The sequence below is a fragment of the Acanthopagrus latus genome, chromosome 19, assembly GCF_904848185.1.
Source record: "Acanthopagrus latus isolate v.2019 chromosome 19, fAcaLat1.1, whole genome shotgun sequence".
NCBI lineage: Eukaryota > Metazoa > Chordata > Actinopteri > Spariformes > Sparidae > Acanthopagrus > Acanthopagrus latus.
Window position 1 is genome coordinate 8,222,354 of NC_051057.1, and position 12,741 is coordinate 8,235,094.

The 12,741-nt window shown below is 39.8% G+C and overlaps 1 protein-coding gene and 1 long non-coding RNA gene across 11 annotated transcripts in view; one reads left to right on the forward strand and one right to left on the reverse strand.

Moving 5' to 3' along the window:
- Window positions 1–1,132: 1,132 nt before the first annotated feature.
- col11a1a (collagen, type XI, alpha 1a) overlaps window positions 1,133–12,741 on the reverse strand; it is an 80,470-nt gene continuing 68,861 nt past the window's right edge. For 8 of the 10 annotated variants that reach the window (XM_037078969.1, XM_037078971.1, XM_037078974.1 and 5 more), the window contains 13 exons: window positions 10,678–10,731; window positions 9,212–9,319; window positions 8,886–8,939; window positions 8,445–8,498; window positions 7,564–7,671; window positions 6,362–6,415; window positions 6,231–6,266; window positions 6,084–6,137; window positions 5,713–5,953; window positions 5,347–5,459; window positions 4,822–4,890; window positions 3,156–3,389; window positions 1,133–2,502 (listed from right to left, as the gene is read on the reverse strand). In XM_037078969.1, coding sequence (XP_036934864.1) covers window positions 2,356–2,502; window positions 3,156–3,389; window positions 4,822–4,890; window positions 5,347–5,459; window positions 5,713–5,953; window positions 6,084–6,137; window positions 6,231–6,266; window positions 6,362–6,415; window positions 7,564–7,671; window positions 8,445–8,498; window positions 8,886–8,939; window positions 9,212–9,319; window positions 10,678–10,731 — 1,326 coding nt within the window. In that variant the 3' untranslated portion in view covers window positions 1,133–2,355. The remainder of the gene's footprint in view (window positions 2,503–3,155; window positions 3,390–4,821; window positions 4,891–5,346; window positions 5,460–5,712; window positions 5,954–6,083; window positions 6,138–6,230; window positions 6,267–6,361; window positions 6,416–7,563; window positions 7,672–8,444; window positions 8,499–8,885; window positions 8,940–9,211; window positions 9,320–10,677; window positions 10,732–12,741) is intronic. The other 2 variants (XR_005071451.1, XM_037078968.1) reach the window with 2 other exon arrangements.
- LOC119008552 lies at window positions 9,231–10,855 on the forward strand. Its single transcript, XR_005071452.1, has 3 exons — window positions 9,231–9,321; window positions 10,585–10,596; window positions 10,719–10,855. It is a non-coding gene; the product is annotated as an uncharacterized LOC119008552 (long non-coding RNA).

Genomic DNA, 12,741 nt, shown 5'->3' on the forward strand with positions numbered 1-12,741 from the left:
ATAGTTTTAAGTTTTCATTCCTGTCCAGTTACCCTTCATTTCTTTTTAATTTATCCTGAAAGTGTATTTCCAAGATTCTGTCACAACTGTGCAGATGGTCTTCACCAGGTGATGCAAATCCCTTTCCCTCCGCTAAATGAAATGAACAAAAAGTATCTGTCCTCCTGATCTTCCTTGTAAAGAATGTTAGAAATATTTGAGTGCGAAACCTGCTGTAAAGACGCTAGCTGTTGGTTTTCACATCAGCTTTTCCTCAAACCACACAAACACAATGTAATGTGTTAATTGGTAACATCAGTCTGGGCAAATGGGTCTTGTTGCCAGAGCCAGACCAGGTGTCATTTCCAGTGTTTCTGCTAATCTAAGTTTACAGGCTGCTGGCTCCAGGTTCAGATTTACTGTATCTGATCACCTCTGTGCATGTCTGAGAACAAGGTTCAGCTCACACCTCAATTCATGCACTTTGCCGGGAACAATTAATAGCCTCTCTTCCTCACCAAGTCAAACAGTCATACAGTTCTTTTTTGTAGAAAAAATGAAAACTTGGGGGTAAATTAGGTATTCTGAGTAGAACGGACAAATCTAAGATAGCTCGATATTTGAAAAACAAACAAAAAAACCCTGACATTTGTCATACAAGATTAAGACTAAGATTGCTGTGCTAAAATCTCTTCCTACTGTATTGGAGCTTTTCTATCCTTTATGTATAATGAGCCTGGATATTTCCCTCTGAGTGTGTGTGTGTGTGTGTGTGTGTGTGTGTGTGTTTGTGTGCCTCTTGAACGGGCAAACACTCACTACACTCAGATCCAGTGACATGTCCGTAGCTAATCTTTCTCAGAGGCACACAGCAATAAGAAGCCATACTTGAAAATGTATTTAAGCATGTCATTTTTTTCATTCTTCCTATGACAAACCAAATGAGATGTCTTGTTCACATTTCCATTCATGTACTCAGAATGAAAGGAAATTATTGTAAGATGGTACTTTATTGGTTTCAAGAGAGATGGAATTGCACCAGCCCAGAGTCTTAGTCAAATTAACATATCTTTGATTTAAAGCATCTGACATTTACAGTAGTTAGATCTACTCCAAAGTCACCTAACACAAACCATTGAGACATTCAGCTCACTGTTGTTTAGAATCCAGTTTTTAATATTTAAATGAACTATAAAAAGCACATTAAAACATTTTCTCATTTTAGTTACAAAAATGGGTCACCTAAAGGGCTTCTCATTGCATTCACAGAAGGATTTGAACAGTGGATGTTTAACAGTTATCGTATTTCTCTCTTTAAAAAAAACAAAAAAATCCCCACCCAAAATATATAAACTTAATTGCTTAACCAAGGTATATACAGGGCATAACATCCTTGCATCGTACAGGTTATCAAGAAAGTTTGAGGTATACAACCGAAATAAAAAGCCTGTCAGGAAACAAAACAGAGAAAAAAAAAACAACAAATAGAATTAAATAAAGGAAAAATGAATGCCAGGATTGCTTCCTACTAGCACAGGATCACAACATTAGTGGGAGATGTTGCCGTATACGTGTTGGTGTGATACTTCCAGTTGGTTCACCTACGGTCACAAGGGCAAAACAGCAAATAACCTCAAGCTTTGGACTGTCAATATATACAAAGGGCATACAGTCTAATTTAGCAATAGAGAATTGTTTGAATGCTCACTTTATTTGTGTCATGACAGGTACACAGCATGTGTTCAACAAAATAAAATACCAGAATTATAAATTCATTTGATTGAATGATGTCTTTAACTTACACTGTACGTCTAACCAACATTGAAACATGAGAGCTGGAAGCAGAATCTGATACACATGCAAGTTTTGAAAGTGGATTCAGAAATAACAGTATTGTACAAAATAATAATTACAGTTTTTTTTTTTTATAATTATCAAAATACACCTTCTTTCTTAGCACCTCTTTATACTTTTTGTGTTTTTTGAACAAGCACCATTGTAGTCGTTTTCATACAGCACCTGGAGTATCCAGAGAGGAGGCCCGTGTCCCCTCATGTCTCCTGACCCCCTCTCTTGGTTACCTCCGATTCACCCTCCTCTGCCACACCTTCAAATGTCCTTCACCTTTGCTCCGTAACGTGGTTAAGTCATGTGGTTCGAGCCCTACAAGGGCAACAAGTATTTTCCTGGGTTACACGTACATACATGGAAAGACATGTTTGCTACACCATCTCTTATTCAAAACTTGCATGTGGCATAGAAAAGGGTGGGGAGCTAGAAATGGGGTTTGGTGGTACCCAAAACGTCTCAACTTGACTTTCTTTGCTGGCCCCATCGAGTCCTTTTTTTTTTTTTCTTTTTCTTTTTCGTTTTTACTTAGCCAAGGAAGCAGACGGGCCCAACTTCAAACCCAAACTTCTGGTTGGGGTCCCCAAAGTCAGTCAACATGACATCGATGATTGGAACCTGATCGATTTTGGGAGTATTAATCTCCATCACAGTCTTTCCATAGCCCTTTCTCGTCTGCAATAAGAGAGACACAGAGATGCAGAGGAACCAATTAGACAAAAAAACACCAGAAAAATAAACACAAAACATATCTTGCTCACCAGAATTAAGCAGGCTTGTTTGATCCAACAAAGTCACATCATCATTATTTTAATAGGTAAAAAAAATCACACTGGAATCCATAATATCTGTCAAAATAATACAATGATTTTTTACAATATCATGCAGCCCTAATTGTAACTGTAGAAAGGCTTTTACTTTGTGTTCATCATCATCATAAGGCCAGTTTCATTTCCTTGGCCTGACGTGCTTGGAAAACATTGCTAATGTGTGCCTGAGAGAGTTGTGACAGTCATCAGCTGTCATCAACCACATAGCTTTCCACTCTTCTTTGTTTAACAACTAACTGGATTTCTTTTCAGGAGTAATAGTTGTATTCAGTGCCAAATGGATGAGAAATAGATTATAACCACTCAAAGTGTGATAGTTCATCAGCGGTCACTAATCGGACTTGGTTTCTGTTGGAGAACAACGTCTTTGTAATTTTTTTTTTTCTTACTAGTGGTAGAAAGTTAACTCATCCAAAACATGTTACTTGAAAGACAAGTTCAAGAGCCAGCACTAGTAATGTCTCCATAACCGTCATTCTGAGTGATGCCGATGCTTACCGCACATCCATCTGAGAGGGCCTTGATGTAAGGGTTATTGTCGTAGGACATCTCCTCATCGTTGGCGCCCAGGAAGCGCAGTGCCTTGTCATAGCTGTCGCTGGTGGCGTCGTGCCACGCCACAGACTGGTGGCAGCTGTAGGTGAAGTTTTGCCTGGCTGAGGCTGTCAGTAGTCTGAGGAAGGTCATCTGTACCATGTTTATTGAGTTTCCATCTGCGTCAACATAGGAAAGCTGTTGTTGGGGCGAACAGAGAGACAGAGGGGTCAATGTAAAGAAGCGAACATGAGTCTACATTTTCAGTTCGCAGTTGCACTTCTGTTAGAAATGAAAGAAAGAAAGAAAGAATACAAAAAATGCATAACATATGAAGAAAAACAATCATACATAAAAGAACAAAAGCTAATAGTTCTAACCAGAGCCTGTTTACAGTTCTTTGATAGATAAACAAAGATGACAGACAACGCTCATGTTTGAGCTCCCATAGCCAGATCAATAACCAAACTTATATCTACATCAACAGTTGGCTGCTTTACTGAAAAATAAAGCAAGATGAAGGTACTGAATAGGTGTAAGATAAATTCAATAGTTTTGGGTGCCAGGATTTTATAAATAATATTAAGACTAGAGTTTTTAAATGCTGAGGGAATTTAAAAGAAATCTTAAAGATACGACTGATCCAACTAGTTTCCTTTGAAATCAGGAGCATGTGTAAGAAGTATAAGAAACTGTCTGATCTATAATTACCAGTTGGACAGAGGTTTTCAATTTGATATACAGTTACCATTGCTGCCTGTTAACCAATCTGACTTACAAAGCAGCTTTTACAAGGCTAGCAAAAATGAAATGCTGATTAAAGCTTCTGATGCGCAGGCAGAAAAAAAAATAGATTCCATACATAATTGTACAATTTGTGTGTTGTTATTTAATACCACTGTTTTTTCTTTTCTTTTTTAGTTCAACTTCATTTTTTCTATTTTAAAACAAAATAAACTACAGGACTGTACAGAACACACTTGACCCTGATGAGAACTTTGTGTGAACCCTTCTTAAAATGTGCATTACCAGGAGGTGTACTGTACTCTTAATCCCATATTCTATGACAGTCAGGCTTTTAAGTCTGCCATCTGTCGAAGTATGACACTGGTTTGATGGAGCATGGCAAGCTTGTTTCTTTCATTTCTGACAACAAGAAACAGAAGCTGATGTTTACTGAGGGAATTTTAAACTGTTCAAGGGCAGAGTGAGAACTACTGGAATGCTAAATTCTGAGGCATTCTGCTTGAATTCTCCATTATGTTTTATTGATGCTTGCTTCTTTATATGGAATAGTCTGAGAATTGCAATGTTGTGACAAAGAAAATGAAGCACTAGTTCAAAAGGAGGGAGATTATTTAACTAAAAGCTGATCATACTTGTGATGAAAGAATATCCATTGCACTTTGAATTCTCTCTGCTCTGTCCACTCCACAGATGAATGCTAACTCATTTGTGTGGCCTGGGATGTCTTTATGAGGAGCAACTTTGGGTCACTGCCTCACAATCTTATGGGTAATGCTGCTATTTGAGGCTATTAGCAGCTTGAGTCTCTGTACAGGTGCAGAGGAGAAGGCAAAAAAAATAGGACAGATGAAACAATCCATTTAGTGCAGCACTATAGACTTACTATTTTACCACGCTTAAATTCACTGAACCATGACCCAGGGGCTTCTTTTGGCCATGAGGATATTCTGACCTGTGGAAAACAAACCCAGACAGAGCGTATTAACAGCAGATATTATCATGGGCAGTGTTTTCTGTTATAAATCATGGATTGAACATGAAAAAAAACTTGTGGTAGAAAGCACTGCCTCGAGGGGTGGCATCAAAGTTTATCATCTGGGAGCAGAAGATAAACTTGTTTGTTATTTTAATATCTTTGAAATATCGTTTTCTAAAAAGTTCACACATCCAAATCATTATATTCCATTTGCCTTTTGGTGGTTTTCCTGTTGTTTGCACAAAACTGAATATCAAATCTGTAAGCTGAGCCCTGAAGCAAACCAAATGGCTTTTTTTCTGGCATCTTCGGCCCAGCGATGCGCTGTTTGTTGATGTATTGCTTTGACATGATGGCTTAATATTTGATGAGAAATGACGATTACAAATAGGGAGTTATGAATCTCGTGGGTACAAATCCAAAGTCACTTACTCCATTAGACTTCTTATCCGGATAGATGCAGGTTTCGCCCTCGGCGGTGAAGTTACAGTATACTTTGAAGGAATCTCCTGAGCAGCCTTGGTTTGGATCAATGTAGTATTCGCCTAAGGAGAGCCAAGCACACTCAAACATCCTCTTTAACTTGTGTCCACAGGAAATGGCTCAAAGCTCCTTAAAGCGTGCAAGAATCTTTCATCCTACTGTATGTGAAACTCGGCTTTATGGTAGCTTACTACTCATGTTCTGCCTTATACACAGCTTGATAAAATTGTATCACCATGTCTCAAGCATGTTCTACTTTTATGCTTTTATATACATGTATTTTTCATTCAGCACTCCTGATCTTATTCAACTTACCATCAGGGAACTCTGGGTGACAGAGCTGCAGATCTTTGCATGTTCTAGCCGGGTTGTTTTGTGTTCCCATGGGGTATTTCATGCGTTCAATGTCCTGTTTGAGGTTGTTGAGCGAGCCAAAGATGTCCTCCATGCCCTCGCCATAGTCCATCATGGCTGCGTCTGACTGCACGTCACTGGAGCGCTTGGTCTTCTTGGGCGACTGGATGGGCAGGGGCTGGATGACTTCACCTGGTGGGCCCTGAAGGTTGTGGTGGGAGCAACAGATTTAGATTTCATCCAAGAAGACTGAACTTGGACAATACTTCAGCAACTGGGACAATTTTCACTAAATGAAAAAATGGGCAACAGTGGTGGTTTTAAATACTCACAGGAGGACCAGGAGGACCAATTGAACCAGTATCTCCTTTTGCACCAGCGGGACCCTGGAATGAACATGAATAGAAACATATTACCTAAGACACATCTAACATGCACACAGTGGCATTATGTCTTTAAAAGCACGGATAAGTACTCACAGCTGAACCCTTGGCTCCCTTTGGACCTTGAGGACCCTGCGTCAGACAGGACATAAACAGAGCAATTTGGCAAAGTCATTCCATTATCAGTGTAGAATCTAAATGAACGACCTAATCAGCGAAAGACTCACAGGCAGACCAGGGGGACCTGGGGGACCGAGCGGACCAGACGATCCACCAATACCCTGTGATGTGATGAGATGAAAGCAGATGTACATTAAGGAAACATCGGAGTATTATTGTGAGACTTGAATAATGAGTGAAAAGAAAAAGCTAGAATATAATGGCACAGTGCCAGGCACACGGAATGAATATTTAGTTTATGAGCTGAACAGATGCATAATGGTAAAAAGCTTTCACATGGAATTATGGAGATTTTTTTTATTAACTGAGAGAAGAAGTAGTCTTTATTTTGGAAGACCAAACACTGCACTTGTTGGGGGGCCGACTGGTTGAACCCAGCAATTTACAATCTTGTAGCTCAATTTTGTCAGGAAATGAAGACGAACAATATGAGGAATGTTTTCTGGCCCCAAAATAGAAATGGTAAACTGAGATAAAACTTTTTTAGAAGCCCTTGACAAAAGGCGACATTACGATTTCATTAGGCTGAATCTCCAGATACTAAATCCAACTCATCACATTAAATCACTGTGTCGGGCAAGCTCAGACCCACAGCAGGACGGAATAGCATATTTAGTCTTTCTGCAATGTTTATTCTAAAATGGACAAAGGCTGTCATCAGCCCTTTATTGAGACTGACTTTAACCTCTTTGCAGCACTGCCTTGGGTTCAAGTGGAGGCTCGCAGTGGTAGAACTAAATATTCTAAGGAAACTCTTATCAGTGTTTTCCATGATGCAGAATATCATATTATCACAGCAGACATGAGACACACAAAAATGACCACAATTCAAACAAGCGCTGAAAAGAAAAATCTAACGTGTACAGTTCAAGGTGTTCAGGCCGCCACTGGAAAACAGGAGAAACGGAAAATGGTTGGATGTTGAGCGGAAAACTAGAAATATGTGAAGCTCTATTCACTCAGAGCAAAACTGTCCAAAAACAATCAATCAATCAATCAATGGAAGACGACTGTTTACACAGGATGCCTCAAACCCACTCTTTTAAAAGCAAAGCTGGAACCAACAGAATGTATTTGCTCACAGTGGATATCGGGAGTGAAGATGTGCAGTGCAGTGCGGGGCTCAGCTGCAGAGGATTTTAATCAACAGCAAGCAACTGTGGCAAGACCTGTGGCCACAGTGGAAGGGCAAATGGGCTAAAAGATGGCCCACAGGACCAACGTGGGGATAGAATCATCAATTACTTACACTGTCGCCCTTGCCACCGGGAGAACCTTGGGGCCCAGGCAAACCTCTGTCTCCCTTCTCTCCTTGCTCACCAGGGGGTCCAATCAGGCCAATCAAACCTGGGTGACCCTGCAGGGCAAAAACAATTGCGCACACACAAAGAACAATCAAGGATAACAGCGATGCTTCTTCACGCGCTCAAACTTTAAAGCTGCTGCATGCACGTCTAACAAAAGCGAAAACTCTAAATTTAAATGCACATGGGAGGCTGGAAGGACAGAAGTTTCATTCAAATACAAATCCTCAGAAATTATAATTAAAATGACTCTCCTACAACAGAACCCCCCCCCACCCCCCACAAAACAACGGTTCACAACACAAAGATGATGAATTTGAAATAGGCAAGCTCAACCAGGCCTGCTGATTTGACAGCATTCAGAATGCACACCAGCCAACACGGTGCCTCTATTGTGTGCTTTTAAACTGCTCTCTCTCAAGCCGCCATGTCAGTGTGTGGGAGGAAAATTAGATAGAGTAATGTGTGCTGTCTGAATATCGTTTGCAGTTATATTTCTCTGACAAATTTGACAGTGGCATTGAAGAAAAAGAGCATGATTAGACAGATTAGAGTGATACATCACATTCGGCTGCATATTTAACCCTGGAAGAGTTTTTCTCTTGCAGCAGCTATGGCAAAAAACTAATTTTGTTTCCAAAATGCTAACATAAGCCTTCATTTCATCACTTGCGAAGATGAGAATCTTTGCAAGTAGAGAGCAGTCATGACTGAAGTCTGAACTAAGATCGGTGTTCACTGTTTTCAGGTTTATTTTCCAGCCTAGTTAGAAGGTGGGCAATGAAACCAGCTTCCAGGTAGACATAAGAAAAAGGGCAACACTCACCTTTTCACCTTTAGACCCAGGATCACCTTTCAAACCAGGAAGACCAGGAGGACCCTAAACAACCACAAAATAAGTTAAAAATACATTTCACAGATGGAGTATAAAGAAACAGAACAAAAGTAGCATCAATTATACAGGTATATTTAGAGAAAAGCATGGAAAAGCAAAGATGACAACATGTGCATATTACGTACAGCATATGTCTTATGAGGACAGTCTAGCTATTGAGTAATGTGCATATCCAAAGACAAGTGAGATGATTTACAGCAATTTCAGTACAGGGAGAGTAGGTTTGGAATAAGACTGAACTTAAAGACTTGGAGCAAGGATAAACTTGGCTCCGTGAAATGTGAAAGAATATCTCTCAACTCCACCTAGATAGATAAATAATGAAAGTGAGCGAGAGAGAGAGAGAGAAAGGGAGATATTGTGCATACTAACCATGGGACCAGGTGGACCATCTTGTCCTGGGGCGCCGGGCAGTCCTTGTTCACCCTGTGAAAAGCCGTTCAATTGCAGTGAGCATTATAGCCTGCTGTATTTCTCTGGCCTGTCATTGATTTTCTGTGCTCAGCACGATGATTAATAGCCCAAACAGGGGAAAAAAAGGGTGCTGGAATAAACAAGCGAAACTAAAGTATAAGCCAAATGGATGTATTGATTATTCCATGAAGTCTATCATCATGCCTTTGCAGGTTTTTTTTGTGTGTGTACACTGTGTGTGTGTCTGAGTTTGAGCATGTATGAATGTATTTGTACAGACTTACAACAGGGCCAGGGATTCCACGCAGACCCTCTGGACCGGGTTTTCCTGGAGGTCCCTGGGGTCCAACTGGTCCTGTTTTACCTGCTGGACCCTCAGCACCTGCCTCACCCTGTATGTGGATATGAAAGTATTGTTAAAGCCTGACTTAGCCTGAAGAATTCAGCACTACTACGGAATTTGAGCTTGCTGTACCAGGCTAAAAGTAGAGTTTTGTATAATTTTAAACTGTAATGCTAGGTTTGGTAATGGGACAGAATCAAACCTTCTATATGTGTAACAACTTCTAAATTCTGCAGCAGCACATGGTATCTTGTCAGGTTTTCTTTGGAGCGCTTTCAGTATCTCACAGTATTTTTGTCAGAATTGAGGAGTGGGCTGCTTTTAGCTTTGAATTATGCTGAGACAGTATGCAGTGTGTAGATAGGGTAGATGGGGACAAGTAAACAATAGTCTGAGTTATCAAGTGTTCCTGTTTGTCCAAATGAGGTTTAGAACAGGGAAAATAATAGATGGTGGTATAACCCTGCCGTGTTTTCATTTTAGGGTAATGAGGAAAGTACTATGGCCTCAGGATTAAAGTGTGCCACAGTTGACCAACTTTAATCTGAACTACATCAATATGCACACAGACTAGACAGCGCCCATGGAAATATTGTATCAAGTTTGAGCTGCAAGGTGTTTACAGATTACCGACTTACTGCGAACTGCTTTAATTCATTTATTCAACCTAATGTGTTTTACCGCTTCACTTTCTTTCTTTTGGAAGTAAGAGATAAAACTGTTAGAATAAGGAACATATTCAAGGACGATCTGCAATTTTCAGAACATGAATGTATTGCATAAAAGGTGATTATCTTTCAGTGCAAATTTTTATAAAATTGCTTTAGTAGTTAAAGCTGATATCGTAAGACTGGGGTTTGAAGCACAATATAGTGGTATAGTATTACATGTAAAGTAACCATCTGTGGGTATGCTGAGAAGAAAGCTATATTTTTGTGGTAGACACGATTTATACTGAGCATGCACCAGCTAATGTTAATTGTTTATGTCAATGCTCAAAGAAACAGATCATTTGTATAGATTCAGATTCTGATGAAACCAGATTTGTGTAAAACAAGTGCCATCCTGGAGAACGTCATTGGGGCCAGACTCTCACTTAAACCAGTAGAGCATGATTACTATGAATACCTGAGGGCTAGACATAAATGTGTTTACTCCTTTGTCGGCCTTGAAATTAAGTCACAGCACAATACAAGAAACAAGTGAATCTTAGTTTTACTCAAACAGACTGTGTCCATAAATTTCCATCTAATTTAGTCTGGAAAATTAAATTAATTCTGTGTTTTTTGTTTTGTTTTTTGTTTTTAATTCAAGATGGGGAACAATGTGAGTATGGTGGTGGGAGGGAGCAGCCCAGGGACTTGCTGAGACGGCTCTGCTGTGAGGAGGATGAATTGATTTTGTTACCTTAGCGCCCTTCTCTCCTTGCCTGCCCTCTGCACCAGCAGCTCCCGGAGGTCCCTGAGGGAGATGACAAGACACCACTTTAGCATTTCAACGGCAGAGCATCAACACACACTAACTGTTCAACAAGACTGTACACACCAGGGGATGTTCATCATTGACTTTGAACACCGTTTCTGAGGCCAACCAGAGGATCAGTGAGCAGAAAAATTGGTCATGTTTCTGTTTGTAAGTTAGATGTGCAGCATATGTTAGCTGGATGGATGCTATAGTCTTGAATGAGCAAGGTTATAGTACTGTAGTTTTGGATTCTCAGTTAGTTTACATGTCATTTTAGATTTAGTAGTCCGTTTAGTAGTGGCTACTTCTGACTACTTAACTTAATATTAGTGTACATTTTTCTATGTGCAGCATGAACAGGCTACAACTTTCACTTCATTGTGCACCCTTGTGTTGCAAAATGACAATACATGAAACTTATACCTAATATACTAAAAAAAACAACCTTTTCACTGCTAATTTTAGCATTAGTTTCAGTTTGAGTTAACCCTGCACTGGACATTTTGCTAGGCTTTCTCCTCCAGCCTCTTGGCATTTCACTTTCCTCTTATTTGATTTCATATTGAACAATTGTCTTGCCTGATAAATACTCGGCGGGCGGAGTCTTCAGCGATGATAATCCAATGCCCTTGAATGTGCACCACCATAGCTATGTCAAGACCCATTTAAGTGACATGCCTTTGTCCGCCCACAAAAAACCCACAAAATTGTGCTGCCATGTTCAAATACACACAGACACACACATAGCCATCTTCAATCAAGGGGTTGGTAGGCCGTCTTTCCTTTCAGGTCAGGATCTCTCATGCACACAGTGATTTCTTTCAACTCCAGCTCTGGTTACCACTCTTCAAGAATGCTCTCCATCCAAATTCCACTCTCATCTGTTTGACTGAGGCCTGAGAGCTATTGACTGAGAGCCTATAATGTCAGCTTGCCTGCTGTCTTAGAGCTTTCATCTTCTCCTGTTCTCTACCTCTTGATCAGCACAAAGGGCCATTTCAGCTGTAGCATGATAGCACAGCGGCTAGAGTCAATGTGTAGGTGTGCACTCGCAGTCAAGGTATAAAACACAGATTATTTATATTCTTAATTGAATAAAATGGCTCACAGTTACAGAGAATAGTAACCTATACCCAAATAAAAAAAGACTTGAAAACAGATGAGATATTAGTTTTCCATATGTCTTAATCTGAGAAGCAATGTTGAATGATGTTCAGTATTAAGGCATTAATCAAATCAGATGAAACTAAAAATGCTGCTATGCTAAATTGACCTATTCAGAATCAGTGGCTGTGCTGATGAGAAATGTGAGGATTGATGCAAATGTATACAGGCAAAATGCTGAGAAGACACAAAAAGGACCCTATAGATCCTAAACAACTCTTGAGCTGTGAAATTGTGTATTCCAAGGAGCAACCTGTTGGAGACTAGCAGGGATCATCTCAGGCCCTATTTTTTTCTTAGTGATTAAAGACCTGTGTGTGATAAAATAGCCCTTTTCCTTACTATAATCCCGAGGCCATTTAGGTGCAGCATATGCTGATACCATGCTAAATACTCAGAATGTAAATTACATTGGGCACATTAGCAAAGCAATCAGCCCTGGTTTAAAATGCTTGTCATGTCCTCCCCCCTCAGTTGAGATTGTGACTTTCTTTCAAAGTCCAGAGAATGGCTGCTCATTTTCATGTGGACTTTGAGCTTCACATTATATTGTTAATATGTTAATGTTCCATTTCGGATGTGTGCATTCGAAAAGAAGATTACTGGCTTTAGACTCTAATACTGTGTGGTGCATGAAGAAGATCTCCTTATTGTATGAAGTGAGAATGGACATCAAAGAAACATAAACTTTTAATCTCTTAAAATCTTCTTTACTTTTCTCAAAGTAGAGAGATCCTCTGGTCAAGGCTGACAGCTGACAGAAATCTCACAATCAACACATTAAATGATTTAAGGTTTCAATTTAATTTTTAATTTTTTTGGGGGGTGGGGGAGTGGACCAAT